Source organism: Peromyscus leucopus, chromosome 7 (assembly GCF_004664715.2).
Source record: "Peromyscus leucopus breed LL Stock chromosome 7, UCI_PerLeu_2.1, whole genome shotgun sequence".
Lineage (NCBI taxonomy): Eukaryota > Metazoa > Chordata > Mammalia > Rodentia > Cricetidae > Peromyscus > Peromyscus leucopus.
In genome coordinates, this window is record NC_051069.1 from 93,996,769 (window position 1) to 94,015,998 (window position 19,230).

General features: G+C 43.3%; 1 protein-coding gene across 3 annotated transcripts in view; it reads right to left on the reverse strand.

Moving 5' to 3' along the window:
• Window positions 1-19,230, reverse strand: part of Nek11 (NIMA related kinase 11) — a 221,000-nt gene that overhangs the window by 111,534 nt on the left and 90,236 nt on the right. For 2 of the 3 annotated variants that reach the window (XM_037207892.1, XM_037207893.1), the window contains 4 exons: window positions 19,054-19,132; window positions 17,310-17,395; window positions 13,176-13,269; window positions 6,963-7,074 (listed from right to left, as the gene is read on the reverse strand). In XM_037207892.1, the coding sequence (XP_037063787.1) occupies window positions 6,963-7,074; window positions 13,176-13,269; window positions 17,310-17,395; window positions 19,054-19,132 (371 nt within the window). Of the gene's footprint in view, window positions 1-6,962; window positions 7,075-13,175; window positions 13,270-14,010; window positions 14,131-17,309; window positions 17,396-19,053; window positions 19,133-19,230 lie in introns of all 3 variants that reach the window. The other variant, XM_028869889.2, reaches the window with a different exon arrangement.

The following is a 19,230-nucleotide window of genomic DNA, read 5'->3' on the forward strand; positions in this document are numbered from 1 at the left end:
ATGACTGCAGGGGCCTTTATTCCTGGGAATCAATTATTACAGGAGGAAGAAACACTATAACAAAGCACACACATAACTCAATGAAATAGGTGACAAATATTAATAAAACTACCATTAATGTCCCTAAACCATGCTTGAAGAGAGCGAAGTTTTACAATAATGAGGAAAATCTAGGCATGCCTAAGTGACCCCAGCTTGGCATTCCTTTCTGAGTCAGCATCTCACTGGCTTCTCTGCCATGAACTGGGTTTGCGCTGTGGGCTGCAGAAATATGAAGTAGGAATTCGGCTGGCTGTGACAAAGCTATACCTGGAAGAAGCCAAGAGCCTTCCCAGAGGAGAAAGCCAAGGCTTAAGGGGTCTTGGTGATAATGGCTTTTGAATATTAGCCATTTCCTGCTAAGAATTTCTCGTGTGCTATTGTAGCTTTTCCATTCCTAAAACAGTGTGTTGATCATTCATTGGGCACAACAACAGACAGAGTCAAGACCCCTAATTCCAGGCCTTTCTGTAATTATCATCATTAACCTCATCTGGTCAGGACCTTCTCCGGATGCAAGTATCTTATCTGAGATACTCCCCAGACTCAAGAAGCAGAGGCAAGCTGGCGGTGGTAGTGCCTCCAGCACTTGGGAGGCAGAGGCAGGCGGATCTCTGTGAGTTCGAGGCCACCCTGGGCTACAGAGTGAGTTCCAGGAAAGGCTGCAAAGCTACACAGAGAAACCCTGTCTCAAAAGACCAGCAAACAAACAAACAAACAAAAGGGCGGAGCCCACCTCCATTAACCATTAATTAAGAAAATGGCCTACAGACTTGCATACAGCCCAATCTTATGGAGTAATTTCTTAATTGTGATCCCCTCCCTTCAGGTGACTTTAGCTTGTATCAAATTGACATAAAACTATCCAGCACCCCTGGGCTGCTTTAGTGGGTACTAGATCCTTTTACATCTGCCTATAGGGCTGACTCTCACTCCAACACAAACCCTCCTACAGCGAGACTGAAGCTAGGGCATCAAAGGACCTCTACCTTCTCTCTAAATAGATGTTTCCTCCAAAGACCCCCAACTCTGCTGACACTAAAATTAATATGATGACTTCTCATTTCCTTTATTTCTCTATGTATCCCAATAGGTTTTTTTTCTATTAGTTAATCTTACTGAAGTCTATTTTATCAGTAACAAAGTGCAATCATTTCAAGTATAGAGTTGGGTGAGTTTTGAAAAATACTCAATCCTAGCTAGAATACATTTCTATTACCATAAAGGTTTCTTCGGTGTCCTTTCAAGGCCATTTTCCATCTCCACCACCAGGACTCCAGGCATCCAGTAGCTCAGTACTGTCATCAGTGACATCTGCTGGTTCTAGACCTCCATGAGAAATGGAGCACACCAATGAAACTCTGCTGCCATACCCGTCTAATACAGAGCTGAACGGCCATGGGAGAAATGTTCATGCTGTAAGCAGTTTTCCGGGAGCTCCCTTGGTAGACCACCATATTCTCCTTTGCCTTAGCAATATGTTGAGGGAACTGCTCACTAAGCCCTGCATGTGAGCTTTCTCAAAGGAATGCTGCCACCTGCCTACCAGCATCTGTCAGCTCTTTCCCACAACACAACTGACAACAGGCTCTTCTTCTGTAATCTACATAGACTTCTCTGTCTTAATTAAGGGGAAAAGAATCAAATTTCCTTTTTCTTTGGACACCACAGGGGCCAACCTGGTCTTCACAGGTGTCATGGATTAAAATTATCATTTTGTATTGCTCAAAACTGAAACCTTTTTGTTTGGAGAGTTGTTTCTTTGGGATTGAACGTTGATGAAAATGAGCCTTTCTTTCTAAACTCTCTAGTGTGAGGTGCCTTCACTTAGAATATTGTTTTTTGTAGTTATCCACATTTTCTGTTTGGGGAGATGCTACTTTTCACTTTCAAGGATGCCTCCCTGGCTGCTTGTTTATATTTCTAACACTTATGAGTAAAACTAAGGACATATGCATTTTGTCTTCTTGGAGTTTGGTTTTCATTTCTCTGAAGCAACCAGCAGTAGAACTGCTGAGTCACTAGGGTGTCTTTTAAAAAAATAAAACACTGAAAACACTGTGCTTAAGTTCAAATCACCTGGTTTCCACTTGGACATTTAAAAGAAAAAGATGACACCATGAGTCATAAAGAATCCCATGAAGGAATTAAAGATGTCCCATCTCAAAATACAGCAACGCATTTGATAATCTCAGGTTGAGTGATTATATAGTGAGGCACTACAACCATAGGAAGGGCCACTTGGCCTGTCTTCCCACAAGTGTCTGGAAAATGGCCGTGACCGCTGGATGCTACAATGAGCTGCAATGACCCTGAACAAACTCTATGAAGTGGCCCTTACTCCACTGGCTTCTACATCCCCATACCTTCCTACACCTCACTCAGTAAATCTCTACAATAGACTATTCTTGCCCATGTAGCCACATGTCCTGTCATTCTTCACAAATTTAATGTTCTTTGGAGTTCAGTCTTGTGAAGGTCCCCATGAGCATCTAAAATTCATTTAAAAAACATTTTCAAAATGCATGGCAGGGAAGGTATGGTTACAGGAACCTCACACACACACACACACACACACACACACACACACACATTGTGTGTGCAGTCAGGAAGCACAGAGTGGATTGAAGTGGAACTGGTCTATAAAAACCCACAACCTGCCTGTCTCCAGTAACCCACTTTCTCCAGCAAGATTCTACCTCCTACAGGGTCCAGCTACCAGCTGGAGACCAAGTATCTGAACACATGAGCCTATGGGAATATTTGACATTCAAACCAAAGCAGAGGCCTTTCTCCCCTCTTACTCTCAGAAGAGGAAGGGCATGAGGATTTCCTACAGAAGGTAGAGCACCATGTTGGGATCTGCTGAAGGAGTGACTGGAAAGGAAATAAACAGGTTAGTTTGCAGATGGGCAGCCTCCATATCTCAAAAGATTGCCTGGGTGAGCCCAGGCTCATGAGTCAGGCTATTCCAATTTTCAAGAAACACTGCTCTGAAATTCAGCTGCTAGTTGCAGAAAAACAAGGCTAGTGTGCAGAGAAGAGTCTGGCAGAAATTAAGAGGCACATTAGCATGGCTTTTTGTGTTATACAGGTCATGTTTAGGCAGCCATGTTGATACATCATGGGTGTACATTTCTAGAAGGTGTGCAAAGGAGAAAGCTCATGGAGCTGAGGCCTCAATCATAGACAAAAAATATAGGCAACTAAGAAATGCTGAGAGTGAGAAGTAGTGTTCTCCAGGGTAGAGCACACCAACTGCTTATCCAATATCAAATGGTCAGCTCTGAAAACATATAAATAACATACAGACTGAGCAGGTTGTAATGGTGTATTTAAAAACACACACACACATGCAGACACATACACACACACACACACACACACACTCCACCACCAACAACAACAACAATTAAAAAGAGACCATGAATTTGAAAGAGAACAAGGAGGTGAAGAGTATATATGAGGATTTGGAGGAAAGAAAGGGAAGAGGGAAATGTAATTAAAATCTCAAAAAAAAATTTAAAAATTAATGTGCAAGAAGTCATCAGTACCACAACTAAGGAATTCAATAGGGATAAACTCCTTAGCATTCCAGCTGTGTTGTCTCATTTGATTACAATGGTAATCCATGACTAGCTAGATTAAATCAGCTCTATCCAAATAAATGCATATCAAATGTAACTAATATTTTATCCTGTCTTCCTTTCTACAGCTAACACTGCACTTCCCAGGGGAATTTTTGTGTTCATTATCAAAAACTGATTAAATAATTGGGGTAGGAGCTTTAAAAATGACTGCATGATTTTATATGTACATGCTAGACAAATAAATAATGGTTCCTCTAGGTGTCAAATTAAAAAACAAACAAACAAACAAAAAAAACCCAAGAACCCTGAGTAAAATAATTAACCACTTCAGGGTTCATCAACAAATTATTCTATTTCAAAATTTCACAATTACCTAATATGCCCATCAATCATCTTAACCTCAGTCACTTATCACTCTAATAGGGGGTCAACCCCAATGTTACATACTTCTAAGTTTTTGTTTTTAATGTAATGTTTGTGAGAAAGTATTATTTATACAAATATGAATTTATAGGAAAATGTTCAAAGTATTTTATAAGGCATCTGGCCCATGTAAGCTAGTGTGTGTTTGCTCTGTGTTGAATTTTATAGTTAACAATGGAGACTAAGCTTGGAGGAGGTGGTTCGGGAGTGGGGCTGACTAGTTGCAGTTGGGCTGACAAATCAGTACATTGTCTACCACAGTGAAACAAACCAAACCAGAGGCCTCCCCTCTCCATGGCAGGAGCTCTGTGCTCAGAGCTCGCTTAGGGCTCATTTGGCTTCTATGGCCTTAGCACAGGGACCACAGCAGACTCTGCCTTATGAAAGTCTCATTCACTCTCCACACTTGACTGTTTCTTACATGTGTATTGCAGCCTGGGAAAGACTGAAGAGATGCTGCTATGGAAGTAAGTTCCCAATCCTTGAGAAAGCCTTCATTTGCTGTGGAATGTTCTGTATGGCAAATGTGTTGCTCTGATTGGTCAATAATTAAAACACTGATTGGCCAGTGGCTAGGCAGGAAGTATAGGCGGGACTAACAGAGTGGAGAAAAAAAAGAACAGGAAGGCAGAAGGAGTCACTGCCAGCCGCCACCAGGACAAGCAGCATGTGAAGATGCTGGTAAGCCACAAGCCATGTGGCAAGATATAGATTGGTGGAAATGGATTTATTTAAGCTATAAGAACAGTTAGCAAGAAGCCTGCCACGGCCATACAGTTTGTAAGCAATATAAGTCTCTGTGTTTACTTGGTTGGGTCTGAGCAGCTGTGGGACTAGCGGGTGACAAAGATTTGTCCTGACTGTGGGCAAGGCAGGAAAACTCTAGCTACATTCATGTCTTTGGTTTCTCTTCTCAGAAACACATTTAAAGATGCTGTTTCCTCTTTGCAATCAGAACAGACTCTGACTACTCTATCTCAGATGACACTTTATTATTCTATCTTGGGCCCCTATTCATAGCAATGACTCTGCCATCCAGCATTACCTCATCTACATCAGCGGCTACACAAGATCTAACTTTCTCAGCTTCCTACTCATGGAAAGAAAAACCCTTGGAACACTTGATTCCCTCCACTTTTCTCAAATGGAAACAAAGAATACAATAGAAAAATATCACAAGTCCACCTGACATCAACATTTCCTTGTCATCATGACTACTGTACAATGGCCTCCACAGCATCACTTTGAACTCAGCAATTGGTAGCTTAAAGAGCTTTAGGTGCTAGTCTCTGTACGCTGAAGGAGGTGACCCATACTCTACTAGTTCCGGAGACGTCAAGTGTAAATTTGGGCTGAGATGAAGACACAACCCAAGTTTCACTTCTTTACTGTCTAATTAGTGAAAAGAGTTTTCATGTAGCACCTCCAGTTTCCCTGCCACCAAAGAGTTTACAACATTGTAACCCAGACATTGAGGACATACCTTGTCATTGTGTGCCAGGAGGAAAAGCCTGGCAGACACAGCTACAGGGAGAGTGAGTGACAGAGTGACTCAGCTACTGTGCTTGGAGCCGTCCCCCATTCTCTCAGAAGCCACCACTCCAGGCAGGCACCAACAGCTGACTAGGTCGGACTTCTGGGCATCTTCCACTGCGCAGCCCCTCTTCCTACATGCATAAGATTTGGATTGCGGCCCATTGGTTCTGCCCCACTGTCCTAGCTTTTTCCTTTCATGCAAGTATTTTCCAAAAAAAAAAAAAAGTTATGCATTTTTGTCTTGCCTTGTCATTTGTTTCTTAAGGGTCTAAACTAGTATATCATTCATTCACTTCTTCGTCTACTCATTAATTAATACACTCATTCATTCAAGAAGTACTGAGTATAATATAATATATCCCTGGTGTGTTATCCTAGGCAAGGAGGATACTGTGACCAAGACCAAGGAGACTCTTGCATTCAAAGGATCCTCAAAGTGTTGTAACTACAACTGCTTCTTTTTCTTTTTAATTACAAACTGTTTGGTTTATGGCTCAGGCTTATTGCTAGCTAGCTATTACACCTTAAATTTATTCATTTCTATTCATTTATGTGTTGCCACATGGCTGTGGACATTACTGGTCTGCTGGCTCTTGCTGCTCCTTGGGCAGCTGGATCACGTCTACCCTGACTCCACTCTCTTCTCCCTGTATCTCTCCCGGATTTCCCATGTGGCTCTTATCCTGCCTTACCATAGGCCAAAACAATTTCCTTATTAACCAATAGTAGCAACACATATTCAACAAAAAGGCTCACCTTCCTTATTGATTAGACAGAAAAGGGGAAGTGCTGTGGGCTGACCTTTCTGTAACTGCTTCTTTTTTCAGCTCTTACTGTGCTAGGCATGAAGCTAAGAGAACATCCATACCCAATCTTGTTTTCTCTTGATAATAGTCATGAAAAAGGGATCATTATTCCTGTTCTATGGATAAGATAGGAAAGACCCAGAAAGCCCAGGTAGCCAGGGCCTTCCTCTCTAGATGGCATGCAGTACCTCCAGCAGAATAACAGCTCCGAACACTCTTACTTTCTGGCAAGTCTTGCACGTCTGAATAGTGGATCTTGCAAAGTTGGTTCACGCCTTCAATTTAAATGTGCCAGAGGAGCAGGGGAGTCATTCATGAAAGAAGGGAGTAGAACTTTGGGGAATTGTTAATCAGGTTAATGACAGCATTGTTTAACCCAGTCAGAAGAAGTCTCTCACCTGAAGTGAGTTTCTGACTCATCTTCACTATTGCCATGAAGACAGAGAGGACAGAAGGCCCTGAGCATCACAGCCCAACTCTGAACAGCAATGGCAGGTAGTCACATATGCCCAGGACTTCTCTCAGAGACCAGATAAGCACCCTGCTGACAGGTGACACAAACACATACCATGTCCAAGGCCAACTATGGTGTCATCTAAACTTGGCTCAACTTCATCGAGGTCCAGGGAAGGAAGGGAATGAGGCTCAGGCAGGTTCTCTGAAGTCCATTCATCTAATTCCTTGTGGAAGAGAATTAACAAATCATGAGAAGTGGACAGAAGGAAATGGCTTTGCCACAAATGAGGCAACATTCTTCTCCCTTAAGCCTGATTGCATTTTCAAACTTTGGGTTGGTAACTTGGCATAAGAGAAACAGTCCTGAACAAGACAGCGACCTTGGGCAAAGCATTTAGCCTCTGTAGAAATCAGCTTCTAGGCCCATAGCTAGGCGAGCCAAACAATATACCCAGGGAGCCAAGTCAAAGGCTCAGGCAAGTATAGGCTCCAACAGCAGCTAGAAGTAAGTATCTCTCTCCAGTGTGCACCCACTGTATCCCACCTAACTTATCCTTATCCCATCCATTCTCAGTTTCATTTCAAAACTAAAAGTGTTGACTTGATGACTTCCAGGTCTTATCTGGATTTACAAGTCCTGAGAGTCTAAGCATTTCAATTTCCTAAAGACAAATATCTAAGAAATGATGAAGGGATTCGCGCTTCAAAAACATGAAAGGTGAGGTTGGACATGTGTGATAGCTGGTAGAATGCTTCCCTGGAATAAAAGGAGTCCTATGCTCAATTCCCAGCACCACATAAACCAGGAGGGGTGACGCATGCCTAAAGTTCTAGCTAGAGCAGCTGTCTAGCTACTGCACCATTACCATGAAGAGACATCATGACCAAGGCAACTCTTATTTTTTTAAAAAATTAATTAGGGGCTTACTTACAGTTTTAGAGGGTTAGCCCATGATTATCATAGCAGGAAGTAGACAGACAAGACAATGGAGTAGTAACTGAGAGCTTTACATCTTGATCTGCAGGCAGCAGGCAGAGAGAGAGAGACAGAGACAGAGACAGAGAGACAGAGAGAATGGGCCTGGCATGGGCTTTTGAAACCTCAAAGTCCACTCCCAGTGACACAGTTCCTTCAATAAGGTCATGACTACTCCAGCAAGGCCACACCTCCTAATCCTTCTAATCTTCCTCAAACTGTTCCACTCTCTGGTGACTAAAGATTCAAATATATGAGCCTGGGGGTGGGGGCAGCACTCTCATTCAAACCACACAGAGGTGGAGGCAGGAGCATTAAGTCACACTGGACTAAACAGTGAGTTTGAAGTGGGCCTGTGAAACACGAGATGCTACTTCAACAAACAAAAGTAACTAAATAATGAAAATAAAAGGTAAAGTGCCCAAATATATTAATGGGAAGGTCATTTTATTTATTTTTTTAAATGTGTGTGTTTGCAAACTAAATCTAATACTGAATTGTCTTATTTCCTCTGATAAGCAGCTTTCATGGTGGTAACTATCCAAGAAAGCCTTTTCTTAAGAAAGAAATTAAAGCTGGGTGGTGGTGGCACATGCCTTTAATCCCAGCACTTGGGAGGCAGAGGCAGGCAGATCTCGGTGAATTGAAGGCCAACCTGGTCTACAGAGTGAGTTCCAGAACAGGCTCCACAGCTACACAGAGAAACCCTGTCTTGAAAAACCAAAAATATTTTTTTTAAAAAAAGAAAGAAATTAAAGGGAAAGTCTAAAATAGTATTAAATGAGAAAGTCACATGAAGCCATGCCCCACCACAGCGAGGCATTTGTGAGAATGCACTCAGGAAGTATTGCTAAGGAGTCTGCTTTCTGTACTGTGATAATTGTTTAAGGAGGTCCAGCTGGATCAGACTGCACAGGTTCACTGATGGTACCTGGAGAACCCAGAGAACAAGGAGACTGCAGGAGACCATTGCTGCATGTGCTTCAGAAGGCATTGGAAAAGGAGCTCTCGGACTCCCAAATGACTGTGACTCATTGAGGTTCTCTTCGAAGAGGACAGGGCTGCTGTAGCTGCCTCTCTTAGAAAGAGAAGCACTGGTCTGATCTTTAACCCCTGTTCCCAGCACACACTGGAGTCCTGGTCTGCTGGGTACTTTTCACAGCAGCCCAGCACCAGCACAGCTGGACATGCCACAGGAAAAAGGACAGCCTGGGCTTGCCTCCTGTATTGTGTTGGTTGGTTGGTTTTTTAAAGCTACCATCCTCTTAAGAAATGGAGTCAAACATGATTCCACACTCAACTGTGCTTCAAGATTTCAAAACCCAAATTCAGCCAAGCAAAGAATGCCTGCCAAAATAAAGACATTGTCAATTAAAGTCTAAGAACGAATCAAGCCACTCTCCTAAATGCCTCAAGGAATTTTCATAACATATGACAAACTGGCTCCATTCACTCTCAAAACTCTCCCTTCTACAACTGCTTCTGAAATACATGAAGGGAGTTCTGGAGACAAGGCTCAGTTGTCTAAGTGCTTGCATGAGGACCTGAATTCAGATCCCTAGCATCTGTATAAAAAAAAAAAAAAAAAAAAAAAAAAAAAAAAAAAAAAAAAAAAGCAGATGTTAATCCCAGAGCTGAAGAGGTAGAGACAGCAGGTTCCCCTAGGGCTTGCTGGCCAGCCGGCATAGCATGGTTAATGAGCTCTAGATTGAGTGAAAGACATTATTATCTCACAAAATAAGGTAGAGAGGAATAGAGAGGGAGCCCAGTATCCACCTCTGTTCTTCACATACATTCACACAAATGAACATCCAACCAACACACTTTCCACAATGAAGCACAGAAGAGTTTGTTCCAGCCTGGCAAGAGAGAAAGAAGAAGGATTTGAGAGCAGAGCTTCAATGAGATTAGGAAGAAATGAAGCCATCAACATGTGGAGAAGAGGGGGCAAGGAAATACAAAGACAGGTGCATTTTCCTTTATTGAATTTTCCTTCAATCTCCTGCATCTGATTAATCCACTTTCTGTCATATTTTATTTTATCTTTTTTAGCTCAACAATGCCTTTCCCTGGGATGATGAAAACCCTTCAGGCCTCTGCAAAGTGTTTAGCTTCTTCCTTTGTTCCGTGAATATCATTAAGCCTGTCTCCCTCTAGTGCCTGTGAGTATGATTAAACTGCTGGCTGCCCCTCTCCCTCCTCCTCCTCCTCCTGGGGTGAACAAGAAAGCCTTCCCCTCGGGTCACACCTCCTTTTCTTCCATTCCCATTAAATGTTTTTTTTTCCTCTGAAGAGATAAGAGATCTGTTCATTGGTGTCATTTTAAGCTCTTCCTTCATCTAGAGGGGGATGGTCATGTTCAGGAGCCCCCCTTTCTACCCCTAGTTAATGGGTTGTAGTTCTTGGTCAGCAACATCAGAAACAAAGGGGAGCTTATTAGAAATTTGACAGCCCAGGCCCTGCCCCAGACCAACAGAATCAGAATTTAAGTCACAGAATTTAGATAAGCCACAGAATTTAAGTCACAGAATTTAGAAGAGAGCCAGCTGGTTGTGGACCTGAGAGGTCAGAAGGTTTTCCTGAAGACAAAGTGGCCTCTGAAAGAGAGAAGGGTGCTAACAATGGATCACCTATTGTTCTTATGTGGCCATGCTAACAATGCTCCTGTCCACATACAAACTTAGGAAACACTTCTGAAAAGTTCAGGACCAGAGACAGTGGGTACTAAACCTCCGAAAACTCAAAGAATGAACCAAAATCTTTAGCTAGGACAGGATTGTACACACACACACACACACACACACACACACACACACACACACACACTACTTGCTGAGAGGAAGGAAAGCATAATGGTCAATCTTATTTGTCCATTGGGCAAGATTTAGAATCACTATGGAAACTCATTTCTGAACTCTAAATGCTGGAGAAGAAGACCTACTCTGAATGTGGGCAGCATTAGCCCGCAGGCTGGGGTCCTAGGCTGAAAGGAAGGAGGAAGCCAGTGAGGTAATGGCATTCATCTCTTCCTGCTTCCTGAGTGCAGACACAACGTCCTTGCCATCACAACTTCTTGTCCTTTCAAAGTATGAGTTCCCCAAACTCCCCCAAAGCAGACCCCTTCCGTCAGTCGCTTTGGTCAGGTACTTTGTCCCAGCATCGAGATACAAAAAATACATAATACAAAAATCTTTCTTAATCTGAGCTGGGCCAAAATAGAGACAGTTTCTCTGGCCCCATGTTCTGTGTGATAACATACGGATAACAAAATCCCTTCAGGCTCTGCCTGGCATGTAGTCTTGAGGTTATCTTTATTACCCTAATACCCCAATTTGCAGAGGTTCCCAAAAGTCTTTGGCTTTCACAGTTGTTCAACAACTCCATGTGTCATACAGCATGCTCGCTTGCTCACACTACTGTTAATAATTACATCAGACCCAAGGATCAAAGAAGAAAAGTAAAGAGGTAACATAGATGATCAGTTATGAATATATAAGGCCTTACTTTTTATTTGCCATATGATAACTTCAAAACAAAAGCATAGCTTGGTGTGGCTTTACATGCCTGTAATCTCAGCATTTGAGAGGCTGAGGCAGGAGGCTCGTGAGTTTAAGGCCAGTCTGGGTCACATAGTAAGACCCTGTCTAGAAGGAAGGAAAGAAGGAAGGGAGAGAGGAAAGAAGGAAGGGAGGGAGGAGGGAGGTCATTCACTTAGGCTTTATAATACAAAAAAAAAAAAGACCATATCCAGTTCTCAAGCTCTAGTCCTAGCAAAGAAATCTCTCTGATCTCAAGGGTTCCTGGCATTCCATAAATAAACACCCCAGTTTATTTTGGTGATTGAACAAACAGTTAACACACATTCACAAACACAGAACCTTCATAATCCTGTCAGCTTCCTTGTCTAGATCTCTGGGAATGCTTGGTTTTCAGTCCTGAATGGCAGAGACAAAGCATAGGCAGGGACAAAGACATACTGTCATTGGCCACCTTCACAGTGCCTATGAGTGTCTGGGTGCTGAAGCAAGGTACCCAGTTTTCCTGAGGGCATGGGTTCTTCCCTACTGGTGGCATGAAGACTTTTTTATTTGTTGAGACCTGATCCTGTTGCTGACCCCATGTCCTTTCAGGCAGCAATTCTCTACTTGTCAGTGTCCATGAGCAGGAAAGACCTCTCTCATAGTTTCCCAAGTCTCTGAGACCAAGTAGCAGATGCCACAAATGACTTCACTAAATGGGGGTACCAGAAAGGTGGAACACAGGGTAGGATTGAGTACTTATCACCAGCACTCATAACTGTTGACCAGTTCACTAAGCAGAACCCTTAAGAGACCTATAAGGTCATAGAGAAGACGAGATCTACTGTGGAATCCAACTTTGGATTATCTGATCTTCTAAGCACTTGAGGAAGATAGATGAGCCTTGTCTTGCTCAAAGAGGGACAGAAAACTAGTGTTCCTAGGCCTTGCTCTTCTAAGAGAAAGATTTGCTCAGGCTTCCGCTTGGCCCAGGATTTGGAAGCATGTAGTGACTAAGCTAAGTCTCAGAATTAGCAACACTGAGGTTCAAGGCATTGTTCGACAGTACCAAGGCTTGGTTCTCTCTGTTCAAGGAAAGGATCTCAGATGCAGAGATCTCTCTGGATGAACATTGTAAACATTTTCTACCCCAATGTACTTTTATCAGAAGAGCTATGAGGTTGATGTTGATGTCAACTGCCCCAAATGACCCCTCACATAGACTACCTTGGTATCAGATCCTACTACCAAGGCCCGAGAGATATTCTCAACCATGGATGAAAATAGTATTTGCCACTCAGAGATTTCAAATACAGAAGAACAGGAGGAGGGGTCCTGCAACTCTATTTATTCATTATCAGATATCCGTGGTAGTTCTTCAGTTTGAGTGATGTTATTATCACAGTGCATGATGATATGGATAGGAGACAGAAAATAAAAGTTTAAAAGATAAAAAGACAAAAGGGGATTGACAGACTAGAGTGGCAAAACACAATGGATAGAAGTGGAAATCAGATATGTGTCTATTTAATTAATCTGTTAATTAATCATCTTAACCATAATCTCTGCATTCGGTGACCATTCAGTTATCTTGTAAACAGTAGCCACTCCATATGTGATGACTGAATCAACTGGTCCACTTCCAGATGTGAGCTGCTTTGAATCAGGGTTGCCATCAGCTGTTGGCTCACTTGTAGAACCCTGCCTGGAGTTGGGCCAACTTGCTCTGGGTGTTTCATTTTCTACTCTTTTCCTACACATTTAGCCTGATGAATCTGAGGGACCCAAAGCAAGGAAACACTCCATGTAAACATGAAACAGGGGTGCTTACATGGAGCACATTGACGCTCGGATGTTCAAAATTCTGGAATCTCGATTCCTGCATCCATTTGTTATTTTCTTTATATTTTTCTTCCACAATCTTTCTGTAAATTTAATGTGAATGTATAAAAATCAGTACAAATTGCTTAGTTCATATCTATAGTATACAAATAAACACATTCCCTGTTTTAACGGCAGGAAGCCAGGCCATCATGTCTGTCCCTCATGGGGCAGACCCTCAAATGATTGTCTTTGTAAATTTAAGTGATCTTCTTTCAAAGCACACACAAGGAAACTATGGCTCCTTAGTCAACTCTGGAACTCCTGAGATATCATGAGAAGATAACACTCACCCCTGAGCATCCTGACTGTGAAGACGCGGCTACCCCAATGTTGATGAGCAAGCCCATGAACAAGAACAATGGACTATATATCAGGGAATATGTGAGCACTGCGGTGGAGGGAAGTGGTAACAAGGATACTTTATCACAGCAGTGGGAAAAGTAACCAATGCGGAGTCAAATATTAAGCTGTCTGTTCAGCTTCTGGATGGGATAGGTCCAAGTGTCAGCAGCAATGAGGTTTCATTGAGAGCCTGAGCACATTTTCGTCACTGGTAACCTCCCTACCTTTCCATCTTTGCTTCACACAGGACTGAAAACCTGATGTAAATAGCCCCTGACATCCAATCTATGGCTCAGTGATCATGTTTGGGGGAACAGGTGAGTGAATCAACAAGTCATCCTATGTGCTTTGGTTCCGGCCTTTGCCTTCCTCCTGTGAGGGCTTTGACAGCGCTGTTAGGCAGAGCGGGGCACGGGGCAGCCCAAGGAAAGGCAGCTCACGCCAGCTTCCTGGCTTTCTCATCAGCTGCCTGCGGCTTCCTCAGCCACATCCTTTCTCTCAGAGTCATTTTCTGCACTTCAGATAGGGCTTGCAGAATCTGCAGGTGAATCTTTCTCTGCCTATAAGTAATAAACATTCCCCAACATGCAACTCATACCAAACATGCTCAGAAAAAAAATTAAACAAATATTTTACAGAAGTATCATTGCTCTATGGAGAGAGCAACAGCGTCTCAAGGCAGGCCAGGAAAATCTAATAAACTCCGAGTGGGTAATGAGCCAACAAGGACTGGAGTTAATCAGTGTTATTTTTCAAATTAGATTTCTGCTTAAAAGCAAATTGTGTACTTTCCAAATTTCTGCTCAATTCATTGCCTATGGCTGGTTTTTATAATGTGAGACAAATTGGGATCTTGGCCATCAGAGAGTAAATAGGCCACCAGAGTAACTCATCTACGTGTATTATTAGGTCACGGTCTTTGAAAATCGGTGACTTCTACCTCCAACACCCATTCTTTCTGTAGCTAAGGGCCAGAAAGTGAATCCAGGTTTCCTTCTTTGTAAAGAGTGGGCTACGGTGAGTATCACATGAGATAATGTATGCACAGTGTCTGACGGTGGTATTCTAACAACTGTATTTTCTTGAACGGCTTATATTCTGGGCTAACTCTAATGGGTATTTTATGGTAGTATGGTCCAGTGGGTAATGGTGAAGGTTAGTAACACTCTCTGGGCTCAAAGCCTAGCTCCCAGGTTACACTCTGCATGTCTTTTGGAGGTGATAGAGTCTCTGTGTAACTATAAAAGAGAACAGTAGCACCTACTTCATAGGGGGATCCTTCATTTATTGAAGAATCTCTTTGTTCAGTTGCAGAAACTGCTTACACAAGCAAGGATGGCAAGGCCTGGGGCTCCATTCCCAGTGACTGCTCCTCCCACTCCTGACTTTGTTAGGGACAAATACTTCAGAAGGCTCTTTGCCCTCAGCTTCTTCCTGAAGAAATGCTATGAGAAATTAAATATTATCCAGACCAGAGTGTCCCAGGAAGGGACAATTTTCAGGAACATGCACCCCTTTGTTTTATGACTTTGTTTTATGGACTCCCCCTGAAACATAGTCACAGATCTTGAAAATAAAGGGGACTAGTTGAAATCAATATTTTATAGTGTGAAATGCCCTCCCGACAACTGAATTCCAGCACACCATTGACTGTAAAGTGTGTCAGGCAACTGTTCCACAACCACTAACTTACTATTTTAAAAATATGATAAGCTCTGCTCTCACATTTCTAATAAACAAAAATAAAACTTAGACTTGATGAAAGAATGGGTAGCAACACAAGAAAATAATCATATTAGAACCATGTCTATAAATTTACCACAAGGGATCTCTTCCAGGTGCCCATTTGTTTAGGTTGAATGATAGGCTGGGAAATCAAATAAGACACAGTTGAGAAACTACTGGGGGGTGTGTCAGAGGAGAGTGTCTACACTGGGGTGTGTCAGAGGAGAGTGTCTACACTGAGGTGTGTCAGAAGAGAGTGTCTACACTGGGGTGTGTCAGAGGAGAGTGTCTACACTGGGATGTGTGTCAGAGGAGAGTGTCTACACTGGGGTGTGTCAGAGGAGAGTGTCTACACTGGGGTGTGTCAGAGGACAGTGTCTACACTGGGGTGTGTCAGAGGAGAGTGTCTACACTGGGTGTGTCAGAGGAGAGTGTCTACACTGGGGTGTGTCAGAGGAGAGTGTCTACACTGGGGTGTGTCAGAGGAGAGTGTCTACACTGGGGTGTGTCAGAGGAGAGTGTCTACACTGGGGTGTGTCAGAGGACAGTGTCTACACTGGGGTGTGTGTCAGAGGACAGTGTCTACACTGGGGTGTGTGTCAGAGGAGAGTGTCTACACTGAGGTGTGTCAGAAGAGAGTGTCTACACTGGGGTGTGTCAGAGGACAGTGTCTGCACTGGGGTGTGTGTCAGAGGACAGTGTCTACACTGGGGTGTGTCAGAGGAGAGTGTCTACACTGGGGTGTGTCAGAGGAGAGTGTCTACACTGAGGTGTGTCAGAAGAGAGTGTCTACACTGGGGTGTGTCAGAGGAGAGTGTCTGCACTGGGGTGTGTCAGAGGAGAGTGTCTGCACTGGGGTGTGTGTCAGAGGAGAGTGTCTACACTGGGGTGTGTCAGAGGAGATTGTCTCACTGGGGTGTGTGTCTACACTGGGGTGTGTCAGAGGACAGTGTCTCACTGGGGTGTGTCAGAGGACAGTGTCTACACTGGGGTGTGTCAGAGGACAGTGTCTACACTGGGGTGTGTCAGAGGAGAGTGTCTACACTGGGGTGTGTCAGAGGACAGTGTCTACACTGGGGTGTGTCAGAGGACAGTGTCTACACTGGGGTGTGTGTCAGAGGACAGTGTCTACACTGGGGTGTGTCAGAGGACAGTGTCTACACTGGGGTGTGTCAGAGGATAGTGTCTCACTGGGGTGTGTCAGAGGAGAGTGTCTCACTGGGGTGTGTCAGCAGAGAGCAAGAGAATTCCTGGCTATTTGGCTTGAAGGTCAGCCTGGGAGTTCCTGTTCTCACACCACTGCTTTGCACAGCACTGGAGAGGTAGAACCATTGTCTTTAGCTCCTTATAAAATTAAATAGCATTCCATCAACAAGTCATAGATTCAGTCTTTAAGAAGCAGGTCTCCTGCATCTGCCATTCACTGTCGCACAGGTGGACAGTGCTGTTCTGGAGCTTCCCACCATTTGGGCTTTTACAAGTCAAAGCAAAATCATTTCTTGAATGAGAAAAAAGAGATTATTGTTGTTCTTTTGGAAATGCACTTCCTCTTATCTTTTTTTTTTTTTAAGAGGGTGCATAATATGTGAAGAAAGTGAATTTTGGCTTTTTCCCCCCAAATGCCTACAACACTCTCTTTCGGTACATACATACTCTGTCAGTTAAACAAACGCTATATGAAGCCATTTAGGTTTCTGATAGAAGACTCATTAGCATAAACATTCCTAAATGTCTGAGATACTCATTTCTCTAAGCGCTCAGAGGGCAACTGCTGTGCTGCCCTGCAGATCTGTGAGCTGTGCAGAAGTTTAGACGCTCAGGATTTCAGCCTGCTACCACCTGGGGCAGATAGTTTTGGAATGCCACATTACCGAAGCTTCTTAATTTCTTGGCAAGACTTACATGAAATCGAGGATGCCCCACGCAGTCAGCTTAGCGCTAATAGATTTTTAAAGACCGATGCACTTAGCATTTCCACGGGATGGGTTTTTAAAAAAACAAAGCAATTACTTACATGGCATTAATTATATGAACAGCATCCTTCTGACAAACTGAGTTCTTGTCTTCCAGCGTCATTTCTGAATATTTACACATCAGGTGCTGAAATAAAAGAAAACCACTGTGATCTTAAAGGTCCTTTGTCAGCAATGGAAGGGCGGGAAGGTGCCATGTGCCTTTCTGACTGACGCTCTTCCTGACCATGGCAAAGCACTTTAAGATAAAACTCACAGTAGCTGGTTCTTCTCTCTTCAAAGGATTAAATAGGGTTATAAGCAGGTTGCATGAGAAGATTCCCCAGAAGTAGCTCCTGCCTTCCTCTCTAACTTCACCTTGCTCTGTTTCTCCCTCTTCACCCATTCCCCTCACCAACAGGCCTTCTCTTCGCTCTAGGAACACCCACCGCTCAGCCTGTAGTAGACAATGTCCACCCCACCCCGGATAAAATGGACATTAGGCAAATGAGACCCTTAGCTAGGGGTGTAACCCAGACCTCAGCAAGCAGGGGACATGCTTCCTTAATGCACAGCATCATCTGTAAAATCAAAACTCAATGCCCAAACCCATGAAGGATGTAATTCCAAACATTAACAGACAAGATCCAACCCTGCACCTGAGCAACTACACCCTGCTTGCATCTCACTAATCTTGGCCTTGTTGGAGTTTGTCTTTAAATTTTTCTACTTTGCTATCAAGGAGATACTGATTTTGAGTTACTGAAGACCTTGAGAGATGGCTCGGCAGTTCAGAGCACTGGCTGCCTTTCCAGAGCACTGGTTCGTTTTTCTGCACCCACATGGTTCATCATAAATGTCTGTAACTCTAGGTCCAGGGCATCTGAGCCTCTTCAAGCCTCCTTCCTAGACGGCTTCCATGGCTGCCTCGTCCCAGTGTTAAGACGGCATTACTCCTCTGACTCCCAAGGAGCGCTTCTCACTCTCTTTTTTTTTTTTTTTCCAGCACCAGTCTCCTTTCCTCTTTGTTCTTGCTAGCATTTTCATGTTTCCTAGCTTTGGCTACTGAACTCTTACTAGAGCAGTCAAATTTCAGCAGAACCAGCCATTCCTGGTCCTTTCCCTTCAGTCTGCCCAAGGTGAGACACTGTGCCTCCTGGCTGAGCACACCTCATTCTTATCTTTGCACCCTCTGGATTTACATCTTCATCCACTGCTGAAAAGCGGGCACTTGTTAACAAGACAGTGACCTGGTGGTTCCTGTTACAGTTGCTGAGGGTTAGCTAAAGCCTGAGAGGTCCATTAAAAAAGGAAAAGCCTTGGAGAGGAAGTCTGCTTCTTACACCCCAGGCAGGCAGGTCCTCTGTCTAATCAAGCTCTCTAATGCAAAGAAAAAGAAAAGAAACACCAAGCCAACTGAATATGCTAAGTCATGTCCTAAAGAAGGGAACAATAACAGCTCAGTGAAAATCCCAGATTTCCGTACTATTAGAGTACATTCTTGTACCAACAGGGACAGAGTTCAAAGTGTTCAGGTGAGATCTGCCAATCTCAGGGACATTGGGTGGATAATAAGGGTTTTAGGCAGATTAAATTAAATTAAAGCTCTGACTTCCCATGTCTGGTGGCATCAGGTAACCAGAGTTTGTGTAGCCTCCTTTGCAAAGAGATTTTCCTAGTGTTCCTCTTGGCTTCACTTAAATCTTGATTTCCTCCTTTCTGGCTGATTCTTAACCACATCTCAGTCCCACAGCATAACCTCAGGGCACAGAATGTTAGCTGTGATACCACTCAAATTTCCAGTACCTGAAGCTGCTCGTCAATGTAAGGGACTTTTAGAACTTCTACAGCAGATGGTCTCAGTGAAGGACTCTTGTTCAACATGCTGTAATATTCAAAAAGAAAATTATTTTTCAAATGAATAAAAACCTAAGTTCATTTTAAATATAGGAGCAAAACTTCAAATGGTCTTTTTCAGACTCA